The following is an 18,831-nucleotide window of genomic DNA, read 5'->3' on the forward strand; positions in this document are numbered from 1 at the left end:
CAACAAGGCCTCACCTTCTAATAGTGTCACTCCCTTTGGAGGTCATTTTCTTTCAAACCACCAGAGTATTGTAGCATTCAAGTCTAAAGCTGTGGTAGACAGTTGTTGACTTTCCTACCCTAGATGCCTGAAAAGTAACTCCCAGCACTGTTAAGGATAGATAGCAGAAAGATAGCCTCCACTTCAATTCCAGAATACTTTCCCTTAACTCTGCAATGAAGGAATATGGTGTCTTCAGCAACCAAGTATGAACATCCACTTTTGGTGAGCAACCAATAGCAATGGTATAGTTTTGCATAGTTTTGGGTCCTCTAAAAACTTCATGGATAATAGCTCCAGGCACTGGGATTTTCATTTTATAACTTATGGCTTCTGAGACAGTATTATCCACCTATACTTTCTACCTCCATTCAAAATTTTAAAGATTTTTTTTTATAGACTGTAACAGTATCCAATGGGTTTAAGAACTAAGACAATGAGAGATGATGTTTTTATGGGTAAATTTGAATTACAACTTAATTTTTTGTGATAACATGAAATTTCCTTCTAATATTTGCTTAGGTTAGACTACCTATACATGGAAAGATACTAGGAAGGCAAAGGTCAATTCTCATTTTTCTCACATGTATTTACTTTTTAACTACTCATAGTTATTCTGAATTTTGAATATATTAAGCAAAAAATACTTATGAAGTTATGCTTTTATAAATTATTTATTTTATGTTTTAAGTTTTGTATGAAAATTAGAATTAAGCTTTAGGATTTAACATTCAATTTCAATGTTAGTTATTTTGAATTCCCCTTGGATCTGAAATTTATGTTAATTAGAGATATTCATTTTATTTTTGATAAATTTAGCTCTTAACAATTTGAGGGTTCACAGAAGATTTCATCAAACTCATGACAATCCTTCATCTTTCCTGTAAACACAACTCAAAGTGTATTTTCTCAGTAGAGGTTTGGCCTGAGTTTCATTGTCATCTTAGTTCTATAGTGGTATGGTGTCAAGGATAGGCCATTCCTGGGAAGTGATCTAACTAGCACAAGTCCCTACAGGCATTAGTTGGCTCTATGGGATTTAGACTCCCAATGATCCATTTTAAAAAATCAGGTCAGATTCTTACTTCTACAATGACAATTGCTTATTTTAAGGGTCTCTCACATGATATACTATACATTAGACTATCTACAGAGAAATACCAATAGAGTACAGGTCATCTACTGCCTTTCTTGCATTTACTTATTTTTCACTATTCAGAACTATTTTGAAATTTGAAAATAATAATTAAGCAGTAAATAATTACCCTTCTATCTGTAAACAAATACTTTGTTAACTTTAGGTCTCTCTGCTTGTGTAACAATGATAATCACAGGGACTCAGACTCTGTTCTCCTACCATGGTCAGTACCAGGTACATGCATCTGTTTGTGCTAGTAACTTTAAAGAGTTCAACAGTAGCCATCAGGTTATCCACACAAGTGAAGTTGAAGAGATAAAGCAGCATATGGTAATGTGGATGGATTCAGAATGGGCATGAATGAGGATGAAGCTCTGCTTGAGTACTACATAAAAGTATGAAGTAAATGGGTCCCAGATGAGAAAATACCAGCTAATTCTGGGGATAGGAATAGTCACCCTTTTCCCTCTGTGATAATGAGAGGAGACTTTAACCCAAGCCCATGTAAAGAAAATTTTAATAAGGTCTTTGTTATCTATATTTTCAGCAAGAGGAAAATAAAACCACATGCCTCTACATTTTATATTTTGTGTCTGTCTTTTTGTTCCATATCACATATGTCTTTTGAAAGCTACCTTTAGAAGAATGCAGAAGATGACCCATGCACAGACATCTCACAGCTGCCACTTGGTTCTAGTTGGTATTTAAAGTCAAAGAGAAGAAGAAACATTACCCCCACCCGAGAGGAAGTAATTCCAGATTCTCATGCTGAACTATGCTCTACTCTAAGGAAATTAACAAGAACCTCTTCGAAACAACCATCAAATGATAGAGTCCTAACTAAAGGAATCTTCTTGATTTTTATATGAATACTGTTATTTGTGGTATACTTGTGATTTTATATATATATATATATATATATATATATATATATATATATATATATATATATATATTTTGGTTTTTCGAGACAGGGTTTCTCTGTGTAGCTTTGCGCCTTTCTTGGAACTTGCTTTGGAGACCAGGCTGGCCTCGAACTCACAGAGATCCACCTGCCTCTGCCTCCCAAGTGCTGGGATTAAAGGCGTGCGCCACCACCGCCCGGCTAATATAAGTCATTTTTAAGTGTTCTAAGTGATTGTCCTAAGTGGTTATTGAGTAAAAGAAAATGATTGTTTGCATTGAGGATACTCTTTGGAGTTATGAGATTGGACTACCTTTTATTACAGGGACTAACTGAATGTTCTTAATTTTTCTACTGGACTGCAATCAAGTATCCATTCTTGACATCCTTTATAAGAGCTACAGTTTGTATGGAAAGGGGGCTGGCTAAGGAAACCAACCCTGACCCTGGAGCCCAGAACCAGGAAAAGAAACACAGCCTGGATGTGGGACCTGAGCCACAGGAATAAACAAGTTATCCCTAAACCCAGAACCTAAGAAATATGCCCTGACTCTGAAACCAGTACCAAAGAAATACTCTTGGTCCCTAAAATCAGAGCCAGTAAAAGAAATATGCCCAGGCTTTAGAACTAGAGTCAAAAAGCTAAGAAAGGCCAGTGAAAGAAACATAGTTTGGCTCTGCCCCTAACCCACAAAACTAACCAATCCCTGGCCAGAAAAAAAAACAAAAAAACAAAAAACAAAAAAAAAAAAACTAACCAATTCCTGGTTGACTCCACCCCCAAAAGATCACATATAAACCATCCTGTCTATTCAGTTGGGAGCTGTTCTCTCCTCCCTGGTAGAGGCAGCCACTCTTCTGGACTCCTTAATGAATAAATCTCTTTCTCAAAAAAAATTTGGGGCATGAAAATCTTCATTCAAAGGGAGCTGAACAGAAGAACCTTGTTGAGATGTCCCTCAGAGCAAGGGGAAGCTGAAAAAGTAACAAGTGGAGAAGATTGCTACATTTCTGCAGGGGTTTTCACTTTAATAGAGTGAAGCAACATCTTAGGCCAGAGAAGAAGCTGAGCTCTGCTAGGAAGCCCCCTTAAGTGAGGATTGCAATATCCTGCTGGGAGACCATCCTCCACCACACCAGGTATAGCCTGACTCCTGAACAGTCAGGATGCACTTCCCTGCTGAGCTGTCCTAGCAGCAACAGTCCTGACTCTTCTGAGCAGACAGAATACCTTCCCTTCCAGGGATGAGCTGTCTCATTGCAGCTCCAGCTGTTAGAGCTGTCCTAGCAGCTCTAGGTATCTGGGATACTTCACCCTCCAGAGTTGGGCTGTCTCATGGCAGTTCCAGCTGTCAGAGCTGTCCTAGCAGCTCAAGGTGTCACCTGACTCCTCAAATAGTCAGGATACTTTTCCCCCAGAGTTGCAACACAGTTACTTACATTTTGGTACTGAAACCTGAGACCAAACCCATAGAATTGCAAAACTTTCTTACACAGTTCAAGAAATTGTTATCTTTTAGTAAAAATGTGAAAATACAGATGGGATATAAAATCATTTGAACTCTTTTGATAAAACTTTATTAGAGAACATATCAAAATTACAGAATAGTTAAGGTACATAAAACAACCATTTACCCTTTATCTATACTGAGCCTTACTTAGATATATTTACTGAAAGCTTTGCTCTATTATCTGACTATCATGTATTCTTGCACCTATCCCTTCATCATCTCAAAATATGTCTATTACCATCTGTCTCCATGTCTTTATCTTTCATCTGTCTGTTATATGCTCATCATGTGTCAATTATCTATTCATTATCTATATAACATTTGTCTCCTATCACTATCACCTATATACCATCTATCTTGTTTCTATCATCATTATCTTTATCATCATTAACCTTCCATGACTGTCTTCATTTGAATTTTTCTCATATTATTAATTCATGATTAGAAGCCTACTATATCTTCTGGGAAGGATGACACTGGAGTGGCATGATATCCTCTTCAAATTACCACACTCAAAGCCATATAGTATTTATTTGTCAACATTGGTGAGTTAACTTTTTTCATGTTTTTGTCGAGTCATATACTAAAATTTCATAAAATATAAAATTTATGAAATTTTAATTTGTAATTAATAAGTAATCTGTGAAGGATAGTACACATTATGTAACTAAAACACTACTTAATAAATATAACAACTACTTTTGAAATTGCTCACATCAGTCTAAGAATCATTCATTTAATTCTTAGTAGTTAGGTTTCTATTATATGGGATCCTATAACCCTTTTAGATCCTTTAGCCTTTACCACACATTGATTTTTTTTATTTCTGTTAATGAGATTATTGACACTTTGATTTTCAGATAATTATTATAACTATTTTTTTGTGCCCAAATATTCCTAGAATTAAAGATAAATTGAAAAAAGTTTAGAAAGTTCAATGCAAGTTCTGAAAGGTACTTCATTCTTCTGGATTTTTCAAAATGGCCTCACTCGGAAGTAGTTCTCTTTATGGTGATCTTGATATTTTACTTGGCAACACTGACAGGAACCTTCTTCATCATCATCCTGTCATGCTTGAACTCTCACCTGTACACATTTATTTAACTTCTATCTGTCAAATCTCTTAGCCATGGATGTCTCCTAGGTATGTGGCTTTGTGGACTCAGCACTTTATTTTCTCTTTACTTTCTAGGTACCTCTGTGTGGACATCACCACATAGATCACTTCATCTGTGAAGTTCCAGCACTACTCCAATTATCCTGAGTTGGTACTTGAGCTAATGAGATGATTCTGCTGGTCGCAAGTTCTGTTTTTGTTCTCATCTCTCTCATCTTTATTTTCACTTTCTATTGTGCTATTACTCAATCTGTCCCTAAGGATACATGCAAACACAGGATTTCAGAAAGCATTTGGGACATGTGGAGCCCATCTTATGGTTGTATGCCTCTTTTTCATTCCAGCCATGCGCATTTATATTCAGCCTCAAACAGAAAATTCTCAAGATCAAACTAAGTTCATTGACCTACACTGTTGTCACCCCTAGCCTGAACCCTCTCACCTATACTCTGTGAAACAAAGATGCAATGGGGCAATAATGCAGCTTATGGGTTGGATGTAATCTTAGTATTGGTTACATTAGTAGTGTGATGATGAATCTATTTTTTTAAAAAAGATTTTATTTCTTATGAAATGAATAATTATACTGTCCATATTATTCTCAACTGCCTCTATGTGCAATGCATTTACTGTTTGTCAGTCACCCTCTTACTGTCTGCTATATCAGTGAACTAATGACTAAAAGGAAATTCAAGAAAAGTATATTAGCGCTGAAGAATTGTGTGCGTTAGTATGAGCTCCAGTGTTTCAAGACTTTAGAGTTTAACTTTGTTTCATTTACACAAGACTTCCTACATCATAAAATGAACCAACATCAAAATGTCCCTTACAGTTTATTCTGTGGTTTTCAGACATGATGACTCTGTTCACTTTGTCCTTTCTATTGTGTCTGTGAATCTCTTTCTGCAGCCATGTTTAACAGCTTGGAGTGTATTCTTTAATTCTTTGCCTATAGCACAGCAAGTAAGGAGCCAAAGATTGCATATGAAAGAATTTTAATAATAATTAGTACTATATAGAGTGTAATAGCACATTTTAAACATTTACAATATTTGAAACATAAAACAATATTGTGGAATTTGAGTCATTTTTTGTTCCAAAAGAATATTCTTGAATGTGATTCCCAGACTTTATTACAGGCTGCCATTTCTTTTCATATTAAAGAAAAAATTATTTGACAGATAAGTAGAAGAGATATTGCTAAACACAAATAAATGCACACAAAAAGAAAATGCATAATAAACAATAGTATAACAACAGGGGTGCTGTGTTACATACTGTGATTTATATGAAAGGAAATGCTAGTTTTAGGCAAAATGTCCTGAGTGTTGAAGAAAGTGCAACAGAAAATAGATTTAGTAACTATTTCATATGAGAAGTAAATTTTCCTTGCTGTGAAATAGTTCCTCAAATTGAGTTGTAAAATAATAAAGTATTATTATATATGAATCTGTTGAGAGCTTAAGATCAATAAGTAAAAGTTGGTACGTCTTAGAAAGTATGAAAAACATTTATTATTTAAGTATTAATATGATTGGGATGTTTAGACTTTAGTTTTATATAAAATAAATTATTAAATAATTATCAAAATTTTACTACACATTAAAGATTCATTATGTGTTCATGTGCACCATTCACAATATTTTGCTCAGAAAATTTTGAACAGTTGGTCAAAATACACTATCTTGATAGAAACATGAAAATAAAATATAATGTTACTTCCCATAATAGATAGACATTGGCTACTACAATTATTCTGCTAATGTGACAACATTAAACTGACTCTTAATGACTTCATTTCATACTCATAGATCAGTTCATTTCTCAACCTCATCAGAGAATCTTCATCCTGCTATGGATGGCAATTAACAGAAAGACCTACAACTATTCAAGGTGCATAGAACAAGAGTCTGTGAAATACTCAGTCCTACATTGGACATCTATATCATGTCCTCCTCCTCTCAAGGCTCAAGGATTATTGTGGAAGAGGGAGGAATAAAGACCATAATAATCAGAGGTCATGAATAACTGCAAGAAAATAGTGTTTACCAGACACAACAGGGAAGCTGTACATATCAACTCACAGCTATTGTGACAGCATTTACAGATTTGCTCAAGCTTAAGACAGACAAAAATCACAACATAGAGAAGAGAGATGGGCATGAAGTCCCACCCCTAGCTGAGGAGTTAACAACTTCCAGAAACAAAGATTTAATTAAGGGTGTGGTCTCCAGTAGGACTAACACATTCCAATAGATAGTCACACACCTAAGAATATAAAGGTGACATTAATGGGATTAAATTAGTTTATAAAAATGAGGCCACAAAGCTGGATGGGTATAGAATTGGAGATGGATAAAATGTTCAAAATACCATGTTTGAAATCTTAAAAAATTAATAAAATATTTTAAAAATATATAAATTCATAAATATTAAAACGGTGTTTTGTAACATGAATCTTAAAAGTCTTATAATAAAAATCCCAGGCCAGGCAACGTTGGAGCACACCTTTAATCCCAACACTCAGGAGGCAGAGGCAGGCAGATCTCTGTGAGTTTGAGGCCAACCTGGGCTACAGAGTGAGTTCCAGGAAAGGCACCACAGCTACACAGAGAAACCCTGTCTTGAAAAACCAATTAATTAATTATTTATTCATTAAAATAAAAACCTAGAGCCAGACATTGGGGTGAAAGCTGAAAGATCAGAGAAGCAGAACAGCCAGCCACTAGCTTACCTCTACAAATTCCTCAGACTCAAGAGAAGTTCCTGTTTCCTCATGCCTTATATACCTTTCTGTGTCCTGCCACATTACATCCTGGGATTAAAGGCGTGTGTCACCACTACCTGGTTCTGTTTCTCTCATGTAGCTCAGTGTGACCTTGAACTCACAGAGATCCAGACAGATCTCTGCCTTCCAAGTGATAAGATTAAAGGTGTGTGCCACCAATGTCTGACCTCTATTCTAATTTAGTAGATGGCTCTGTCCTCTGATCCCCAGGCAAACTTTATTGGGGTACATAATATATCACCACATTTCCTCTTTTTGTCTAAATTAATAAAAGATTATAATTAATATAAGAAAAACATACAATAAATACAATAACTATACACAATGTATACAAGCAATAACTACATCAACAATGTCTAGTCCATTTGCATTTGACAAATTCAGAGAAAATACTCCATTATCTATTTTATCTTTGTGAATCCAAAGGATTGTATCTAATTTGCTGTCTGTACTAATTTGCATTATACCTAAACATAATTAAGGCAATTTATAGCAAGCCTATAATCAATATCAAACTAAATGGAGAAAAATGCAAAGCAATTCCACTAAAATCAGGAACAAGACAATGTTGTCCACTCTCTCCATATTCAATATAGTACCTGAAGTTTTGGCATTATAAATAAGACAACTGAAGGAGATCAAGGGTATACAAGTTGAAAAGGAAAAAAATCAAAGTATTGTTATTTGCAGATGATATGATAGTATACATAGTGACTCAAAATTATATCAGGGAACTCCTACAACTGATAAACACTTTCAGCAAAGTGACTGGATACATGATTAACTGAAAATAAATCAGTATCCCTCCTATAAACAAATGCCAAATAGACTGAGAATGAAATCAGAGTAACAATGCCTTTCACAATTGCCTCAAAAATATAAAATATCTTGAGGTAATTAACCAAGCAAGTAAAAGATTTGTATGGTAAAAACTTAAAGTCTTTGGAAAAGGAAATGGAAGAAGACAACAGAAGACAGGAAGATCTCCCATGCTCATGGATTGGTAAAATTAACGTAATAAAAATGGCTATCTTATCACAAGCAATCTACAGATTCAATGGAATGCCCACCAAAATTCCAATGCAATTCTTTACAAACCTTGAAAGGATAATACTCAATTTCATACAGAATAACAAAACAAGAAAAAAAAGCAATATAGCTAAAACTATACTTCTGACAAGTAAAATAACAGCTTGAGCTATCCCTGATTTCAAGTTGTACTACAATGTATAGTAGTAAAAACCACATGGTACTGGCATAAAAAATAGACGTGTTTATTAATAGACACAAATTGAAGACCCAGACATAAATTCAAATACATATAGACACCTGATTTTTGATGAAGAAGTGAGAAATACACAATGGAAGAAAGATAGCATCTTCAACAAATGGCGCTGCTCAAACTGGATGTCTGCATGTAGAAGAATGAAAATAGATCCATACTTATCACCCAGCACAAAACTCAAGTCCTCAACATAAAACCAGATGCACTGAACCTGATAGAAGAGAAAGTGGGGAATTATCTTAAATGCATTGGTACAGAAGATGACTTTCTGAACAGAACACTGATAGTGCAGGCAGTAAGATCAGCAATTAATGAATGAAACATCATAAAACTGAAAAGCTTCTATAAGTCAAAGGACACTGTCATTCAACATGGCAGCCTACAGAATGGGAAAAGATTTTTACTAACTCCAATTTGATAGAGGACTAATATCTAAAATATATAAAGACCTCAAAAACTAGATATCAAAAAACCCAAATAATCCAATTAAAAATGCAGTCCAGATCTAAACAGAGAATTTTCAATAGAGGAAACTCAAATGGCTAAGAAACACTTAAAGAAATGTTCAACATCCTTAGCCATCAGGCAAGTGCAAATGTAAACGCTGAGATTCCATTTTACTCTTGTCAGAATGGCTGAATGCAATAACACAAGTGACAGCTCATGCTGGAGAAGATGTAGATCAAGGGGAACACTTGTCCATTCCTGGTGGTGGTGGTGTGGTGGTGGTGGTGGTGGTGGTGGTGGTGGTGGTGGTGGTGATGGTGGTGGTGGTGAAAACTTGTACAGCTAATATGGAATCAATATGGCAGTTCTTCAGAAAACTGGGAATTGATTTACCATCAATACTCAGCTATACCACTCTTGTGCATATACCCAAAGGACTCTCCATCCTAACACAAGGACACTTGCTCAACTATGTTCATTTTAGCTTTATTTTAAATAGCCAGAAATTGGAATCAACCTAGGTGTTCAACTGAATAATGGATTTAAAAAATGTGGTACATTTATTCAATGAATGTTACTCAGCTGTTAAAAATTACAACTGGAAAAAAAAATCAGCCTGAGTGATGTAACCCAGACCCAGAAAGACAAACATGATATGTATTCACTTAGAAGAGGATATTAACTGTTAAGTAAATGATAATCAAGCCACAATCCACAGGCTCAGAAAGGTTAGGTAAAGAGGAGAGCTTTGGGGAAATAGAATAGATGTTACAAGTGGATTGGGAGCAGATGGCGACAGAAAAAAGGGAGATCAGGTTGAGGGAGTGAAAGAGAGAATGCAAGGAGACAGGCTGGAATTAGGGAGACATTTGGAGGATGGTGTAGAAACCTAGTGCAATGGAAAGTTCCTAGAGTCTCTGAAGGTAATCCTAATGAGGACTCCTAGTAATGGATAATATGTAGTCTCAACTGACCAACTCTTGCAGGCAGGCAAAGCTTTCAGTGGAGGGTCTGGGTTGTATACAATTGAGTTTTTGGTCAAGGGGTCCCATGGTAATTCCCAAATAACCCAGGCTGATGCTAAGACAAAAGGTTGCACTTTGCAAACTGACAGTGGGGCCCCATTGTCAAGGACAATATCCTCACAACTCATTAAAAGTAGATAGGTCAAGCTGGTGACTATATGGAGGTTTCACTCCTATATTCTAGTCTCTTTAGTACATAAGTACTCTACAGGCTACCAAAAGAGAAACATATACACCAACCCAACCATAAAACCTTTTACCTAAAGTCTGCCCTGCCTGCAAAATATGCTAGTGTAATGGTGGCACAGAACTTGTGCAAGTAGCCAACCAATGTCTGATTTAACTTAAGGCCAACACCATAAGAAGGAACCTATACCTGACACTGTTTGGGTAGTCAAGTACCAGAGACTAGATAGGCTAGAGACCTAAGGTATATCCAAACATGACTGATCAAAAAAATTTACACTAAAACTTTCTGTTAAACTACCTTGTCCTGTTTGTAGTTAACTCTTTTTTGTAGAATTTGATCAGAGTTATATAGTAGATTCCAAAACAGCTTTCCTTATTGTTGATCTATTATCAGTATTTTAAGCTAAATATAGCAAGAACATTAAATTTAAAACCACCTAAATAATATTTTTGCACCACCATGTACTGTGGAATCTATGATTTGAGACATGAAATATAGTAACATCTCTCCTCATTTAAATTTTTGCACACTTATGGTATAGTCAACACAATAATATGAATTTTGGATGACAATTTATATATGTGTATGTCATAAGAAAATTTATTCCAGACAGTAATTATGTCCACTATAACATAAATTATTGCAATGAAAAATTTTAAGGTCTACTCTCTTAGATGTGTTCAAGTACAAAGTGTACGAGTACTAATTATAGCAAGCATGGTGTACAGTAGGTCTCTTGAGCTTACTTTTCCATTTGACTGACATTTTGCTATGTTTTACTAAAATATCTCCATTTCCTCATAAGTTCCCAACTCTGAGCCTGCTTTTCCTTCTGACCATTCCTTTGCTCACAGCAGTGTAGCTATCTAATATAAAATTCACAGGAAAAGAGGGTTAAAGAGGGGAATTAGCAGTTAAAATCACTTGCTGCCCTTCCAGAGAACCCACATTCAGTTCCCAACACCCATTTCTTTATGTTCACAACAGTTGGTTCCACCAGGTCCAAAGAATCTAACACTTATTGCATTTTCCTCTAGTCTTTAGCTCTTTATTTTACACTGTGTTTAATTATCCATAAACTAATTCAATACACCCAACTATTTAATCTGTCAATTTGTATAATGAAGTTTAACTAATTTCTTGATAAAATTTAGATTCTAAGCATTAGTCCCTGAATTGTTTTAGCTATTTAAACTGTTAGTGATGTAGATTTTAAACACCCTTATGTGAAAACTACATATCTATGAAAATTCATATTGTGGAAAAAATAAACAAGTTCTATTTCAAGCATATATGCAAAAGACAAATCCTGACTCTTTCATGGTTTTAAAAGACATTCCATCTTGCTACAAGCATATGCACAGAAATCCTTCAGGCTGTCATTACCTACTACTTTCTTGTTATTTAACTGACCCAGATATTCAAAATAAATGTTAAAAAATCTGTTTTCATCTTTTATCTTACTCTTTTCGGGAGTTAATGGTAAATTCCTCAATTCCTCATATAGAATGTATGCACATTTATATTTAAGAAAAATTAACAATGAATTTTCATGAGCATCCACATAAATGAAGTCTATGAACTTAAAAGATAGTTTATTAAAAGTAGTTTCTGAATCATTCTGTATAGCAAGATTTCCCAAAAGAAACTAATAAAGCTTTAAGAGAGTAAAAATTTATTTCACAAATGACAAATTAAGAAGTTGTTGATGAACAATAATTACTATGTGGTTTTCATGACAACTGGCTTGAAACAATGTAATTTTATTATAAATTAAACAATTGTTTTAGCACTGAATAAAGTATTTCTGATTTTACTAACCTCAATACAAGTATATTTTCTAATCAGAGCATCTATCCACATTGGTTGATACTATCCAAGATTAACCATTGCCTAGCATGATTATAAAGAATACAAGTAACAAGACATGTTTTTGCAAGAACGCATACAAAATATAAAGATGAGCTTTGCATAGTGAACAAGTTCTAGGAAAAAGCCATTTATTAGTTAACTATTTTTTTTAAGATTTATTTATTTATTATGTATACAGTGTTCTGTTTGTATGTATCCCTGCAGGCCAGAAGAGGGAGCCAGATCTCATTACAGATGGTTTTCAGCCACCATGTGGGTGCTGGGAATTGAACTCAGGACTTCTGGAAGAACAGCCAGTGTTCTTAACCTCTGAGCCATCTCTCCAGCCCCTAGTTAACTATTTTTTATGATGTCTATAAACTTTCACTTTGAACTAAAAATGTTTCTGGATAGGTTACCTAATGCCCCCTTTACATCCTTATTCCTTAGGGTATAGATAAAGGGGTTCAGAGTAGGAGTCACTACTCCATAGAAGAGAGCCATAAACTTGGGTTGGTCTTTTGTAATAGAGGAGGGGGGCTGAAGATACATGCTAATGGCTGGGCCATAGAATAAGAGAACAACTACAAGATGAGAGGAACATGTTCCAAAGGCCTTTTTCCTCCCCTCTGAAGATTTGATTTTAAGTACAGCATGTCCAATACTAGCATAGGAAGCAAGAATTAAACATAGAGGAACAGCTAAAATAAAAATGCATACCACAGAGAGAGCAAGCTCATTAGTGTCTTTTTCACCACAGGCAGTTTTTATCAGAACAGGAATCTCACACACCAAGTGATCCAGTTCATTGTGGCCACATAGTGGAAGCTGCAGTGTCACAGTGGCCTCTGAGACAGCATAGGAAATTCCTATCAGCCACACAGTGGACACTAACAGGAGGCAAGTACGCTGATTCATGATAAGGGTATAGTGCAGAGGTCTGCAGATGGCAACATAGCGGTCAAAGGACATAAGAGCCAGGAGGACACACTCTGTGCCCCCCATTGTGTGGTAGAAATAAAGCTGAACTACACACCTCATGTAGCTGATAGTCTTTGTGGAGCCCCCTAGGTTAGTTAGCATCTGAGGCACAATGCTTGTGGTGTAGCACATGTCTAGAAAGGAGAGGTTGGTGAGGAAGAAATACATGGGGCTGTGGAGATGGGGGTCTAATATAGACACCAGAATGATGGCAATGTTTCCTGTTATGGCCAGTGGATATGTTACCAGAAGAATAATGAAGAGAGGGAGTTCCAGCCAAGGATGGTCTGAAAAGCCAAGTAGAATGAACTCTTCTGGGTGACTTTTATTGATTACTGCCATTCTCTGCAATCTGATTCACCTATTGTAAAAAAAGTATCAAGAATGTTAGTATTATAGGACTAGCAAAGACTCGTGATTCATTGGTTGTGACTGTAGAAGACAGTTGTCATTCTGTGGTTGAAATAACAAGGGGGGAGTGCTTAGGATTTAACCCAGTCAGCATAGAGCCTTCTGCCAAAGCAAGAGGACCTGAGTTTCATCTCCAGTACTCAGGTAAAAATGTTGGTAAGAGAAACACATTTTTATAATCCCAGCTCTAGTTAAGAAAAGATTGGTTATTTTGGGGGGCTTGCTGGCCAGCTAGAGTAGCTGAATTGATGACCTCCAGTTTTCTGGAGCTGTAAATGTGTTGCTCTAATTGATTGATAAATAAAATGGTGATTGGTCAGTAGCCAGGCAGGAAGTATAGTATAGGCAGGATAAGCAGAGAGGAGAATACTGGGAAGTGGAAGGCTGAGTCAGGAGTATGCTACCAGCTGCCACTACCACCATGAGAAGTAAGATGTAATGCACCAGTAAGCCACAAGCCATGGGGCAACTTATAGATTAATAGAAATGGGTTAATTTAAGATATAAGAACTAGATAGCAAGAACCTGTCATGCCATACAGTTTATAAGTAATGTAAGTCTCTGTGTGTTTGCTTGGGTCTGAGTGGCTGTTGGCACCAGCAGGCCTGGAGAGATCTTCAGCTACAGTTGGAGACACAGTCTCGAAACATAAAGTAGGAATCAAATGTAGAAAAAACTTGACATGGACTCTGGATTTTATATGCACAACACACCCACAGCACACAAACATTTATGCACACCCACTTACATGCATACATACTTCTACATGCACACAAATAACATACATAATCTGGAAACTGGTGATTTATTCTATTTATGATGTTAAATTTTAAAAGGAATTTCCAATTATCTGAAAGTACATGTGGCATGAAGCTGAGGAACCAATTTTAACAGCAGTGCTGAAGGCATTGTAGAATCATATAAACATGTTCAGGAATCAGTCAGAGAAGATCGTAAGAAGAGCTCTGAGTTCCAAGTATGAAAGGTTGACATGTTCAGTTCTGTTTCCGGAGCTGAATCATCAAATCTTCTATATGAGAAATGAGGACATTTGAGATCTAAACAAACCTCTTCTGTGTAATTGAGATTGACAAAAATAGTATAAACCTTGTTAACACTATTCTTCGTATTTGTACTGTAATTAACAGTCTCCTATTTTATAACCTAAATGAACTAGTTGTTATTTTGGCATCTCTGAGCTTTATTGTGTAACTGTTTCATCCATGTTTCAGCATTCAATAATTCATGATCAATTTTAGTTAACTTATCCATCTTGTATTACTTTGAAAATTGAGCACAATGCTTTCTTTTAGTATAAAAATTTGGTCAACTATCAGGGATACATTGTTTTTTGTTAGTCACACTGATATTGGGAATATATTTTTCAACTCTAAGAATCTTTTTAAGCAAGTAACTTAATTCAAACAAAGTGACATTCCAATCCCAGTAATTTTCTATCTCCTGGATTTATTTGTTCCCTTACTTTGTAGCTAAAATGAATGCTCATACAACAAATTCAAGAAACAGAGTATAACAATGTTTTGAAAAATACACATTTTATTTTTTTTATAAAAAGTCATCTCTGCAAAGTTACTATTCAAATATGATGTTAACATTCCATTGACCAAGTGTTAGTTATTCTAGTCAATCAGCAGCTTTATAGCAGACTGTTTTCTTATAGTTAGAAGCAGATTTCACAGTCTTCATTTCACTGAAGGCTCACAGGCACCTTGTGAGGTTCTATAAGAAGCTACTCAGATTAAGATATGAATCATGTTGTTTGACTATACATTATCATAGGTCATATCCATACATTAAAAACAGGAAGCAAAAAACTTCTGTGTTGTAAAATAATCATTCCAACAACTTCTATTTTTTAACACAAATTTTAAAAATCATTTTATGGGTATGGGAGTTTTGCCTGCACATATGTCTGTGCATTGCATGTGTGCTGGTGCCCACAGAGGCCAGAAGAGGGCGAAGGATTCCTGGAACTGGAATTATTGATGACCGTGAGCCACCATGTGAATGCTGGAAATAGAACCCAGCTCCTCTAGAATAGCAGTCAATATTTTTACCTGCTGAGCCATCTATACAGTCTCTCCAAGAACTTCTTAATGAGTCCTTTGTGATAAGCACTCTAATAAGCTTTCCCCACTCTTAAAATCCTTTAGGACCTGTTCCCAATGTTGATTGTGTGTTCCATAGGGAACAGAGCATCTTATTTCTATAATTTACAATACTTTTAAGTGTTTGTTCTGTTAGCTTCCTAAGAACTACTGATAATGTAGATATCAAAAATTTATCAGTGCCTAAAATATAGTTACAAAGCATCAGATTATAAGTCAGCACTTCTGGACTCTACAGAGAGTACCTGACACTAAGGGTATGATGAACATGGATGCTGTATAGCTTCTGAGCTGACTATATTAAGATAAGCACTTTTAATATCTTAGGCTAAACTCTTATTACATGTGAATCTCATCTCTGTGTTTTATAAGAAGTATAAAATGAGAGCATTTTATCAATTATTATGATTATAAAATAAATATTTCAAAAAATGTAACGTACCTACATTACTGGATGTTGTGTACTTAACATTGCTATAATCATAGTTTCCAAACATGGGTGAAGCATTAGTGAAGCAAAGAGCAATTTTAGATTTAGTCTCCACAAATTCTTCCATAATTAAATTTATCTAACTTTCATATTAATATGTGTTCCACCTTATCATTCCCATTTCCCTAAGATGAATGTGACTTACCTCCCAGTATATTTATCTTTAGTCTTCCATCTTTAAATTTTCTGGATTTTCTATTTATTGTTATGAAATATTATGGTACAGCTCTTGAATTCAATGACTTTTGACTACCTTTTTCTTAATTTTCTCTCATAAAATACATCACATAACCACAGCCTTCTCCCATCCTCAACTCTCAGCTCACTACACACACCTCCCTTCTCCCCCATATCCACTGCTCTCCCATTTCTCTTAAGAAAAAGAGCAGGCCTCGCAGTGATATCAACTGAATGTGACATAATAGGATTCAATAAGGCCAGGCGTAAAACCTTGTATCAAGACTGAAAGAAGCACCCCAGTAGGAGGAAAATGGTCTCAGTAGCTGACAAGAGTGTCAGAGACACTCCCACTCCCACTATTAGGAGCCCAACAAAAAAATGGATGGAACTAAAACAAATCATATTGAGAGAGTCAACCCAGATGCAGAAAGAAAAACATTATATGTACTCACTTGTAAGTAGATGTTAACTGTTAAGTAAAGAATAACCATAACATAATCTATAAAGCCAGAAGAGTTAGATAAAGAGGAGGGGTCTAGGAGGGGCAGGAGGATCTCCCTAGGAAGAGTTAATAGATTTTGTGGGTGAACTGGAGGCAGATGGGGATGGTGACAAGTGAAAGATTTGTATTTTTTTATCCAGTGATTTATCACTATTTCAACTCACATGGTCTAGCAGTGATTTCCTGGTGGCATGCTGTCCACACTTCTACTTGCATTCTCATACCAGCATAACACATTCATGTTCCTTTTGATAACACACAGCATTTCATTTATATTTGCAGTACTTTTTGGCTTTGGAGGTTGCAAGAAGCCATGATTATTTTGAAAACACCCTTCATTAAAGAAGACTTTTAAAATCAGATACAAAAACATTGGATTAAACATATGAACAAAATTAATCACATTTTAAACATGGCTTTAGAAGATCAAATGACTGACTAAAGCATTAATAATTCTCTCAGGTAATCAACATCTGAGGAATACAGTGTTTTTGGAAACTTAAGGGCTTCTAAGGTTGGTTTGAGTGATAGACTGAGAGAGAAATGAATTACAAATTAAAGTCTAGTTTTTTTCTAGAGCCACTGAAAAGATATAACAAAAGCCTATGAATGGCTTTTTGAAATGAAGCTGTGTTTTCTGCGTACTAATTAGACACTACAATCCAAAATTTCCACCTTTCCTTGGCATGCAAGTCTGTCAATACAGGTGTCTCTTTACTTACCTTATTTGATGAACCCCCTTTACTTGGTAAAAAGTAATTATAAAGGAAGGTACTTAAATTGTCCTCTTCAGAAGACAGAGAGACTCTGATATGAACATTAGAGTTTAAGATTTGCTTCAGAACTCTCGGGTTTTCAGTTCATACAAAGGTGCCAAAGTGGAGGGAAATCTCAAATTAGGAAGACAATAATAGGAAACACCAAGAAGGCTTATAAGTTACCATCATTCTTTTCTATTCCTGAGACCCTTGGGAATTGTTTCCAGAGGCAACCCATTTACCCTTTTCCTGAGTGACTAGATAGAGACGGTTCCTTAGGAAAGAGCTCTCTGAGGACATGTTTCACGCACACAATTAGTTACCTGCTCTGCTAAGGCTGGGTGCCAATCTCTGCTGCATTGGGGTGCATTTTGAAATAATCTAATTCCATTTCCCAACACATTGAATGGCGGCTAAAATGTATACAATTAAAGATGGACTTGTTTGAATCAGTTATTCTCAGTAATTTAAATGAGAATTTTTTATGTCACCTTATTTAAGGATATCATACAAAATTTTGAGATTTAATTTATCTGTATTATAACAATAAGGGGAAATAAAAGCCATGAGAATAGCAAAAATAATATGTAGTGAAAATGCAATATCCGCTATGAATAATCTAGAAATACTGAAAAAAACTTTTAAATATTTAGTATTTAATCATAATAAAAAGGTGATAATGAGAAAGTTATCTGTCTACTACTTAATGAATATACCTACTATGTATTCTTTTATTTACTTATTTTTATTCATTCACTTATTTTTTAGGTCATATATGGGAACTACTATGTATTCTTATATCCACTTGTTACAATTTTCTCACAGGGGTCATGCAGCAGTTTTAGATTTGTACCTCCATGAATTTATTCACAATCAATGTATCTAACTCTAATAACTGTATTCACTCTGTCCTTGCAGAAACATTATGAAGTATGTGCTTTTTGGAATATTTCACTGTGTCCTATAAGCTTTTAATACTTCAAATGTACACTAATTTGAGAAATAAATTAAAGCACTTTGAATAACATGTACAAGTAGAAGTTTTTCTCTTTGCCAACCCATTCCATAGTCCTTCCTCTAAACAA

At 35.3% G+C, this 18,831-nt stretch overlaps 1 protein-coding gene and 1 pseudogene across 1 annotated transcript; one reads left to right on the forward strand and one right to left on the reverse strand.

Moving 5' to 3' along the window:
- Window positions 1-1,360: 1,360 nt before the first annotated feature.
- Window positions 1,361-5,496, forward strand: LOC102913692 (olfactory receptor 2J3-like; annotated as a pseudogene).
- Window positions 5,497-12,629: 7,133 nt separating this feature from the next.
- On the reverse strand, window positions 12,630-13,618 carry LOC102909577 (putative olfactory receptor 2B3). The gene has a single exon (XM_006996857.3). It carries the CDS (start codon window positions 13,616-13,618, stop codon window positions 12,680-12,682), a length of 939 nt encoding a protein of 312 aa, XP_006996919.2. The 3' UTR covers window positions 12,630-12,679.
- Between the last annotated feature and the right edge of the window lie 5,213 nt (window positions 13,619-18,831).

This window comes from Peromyscus maniculatus, chromosome 21 (assembly GCF_049852395.1).
Source record: "Peromyscus maniculatus bairdii isolate BWxNUB_F1_BW_parent chromosome 21, HU_Pman_BW_mat_3.1, whole genome shotgun sequence".
Taxonomy (NCBI): domain Eukaryota; kingdom Metazoa; phylum Chordata; class Mammalia; order Rodentia; family Cricetidae; genus Peromyscus; species Peromyscus maniculatus.

What these genes read in the sequence shown, in the direction of transcription:
- LOC102909577 (XM_006996857.3), bottom strand. Translation starts at nt 13,618, where the DNA reads ATGGCAGTAATCAATAAAAGTCACCCAGAAGAGTTCATTCTACTTGGC.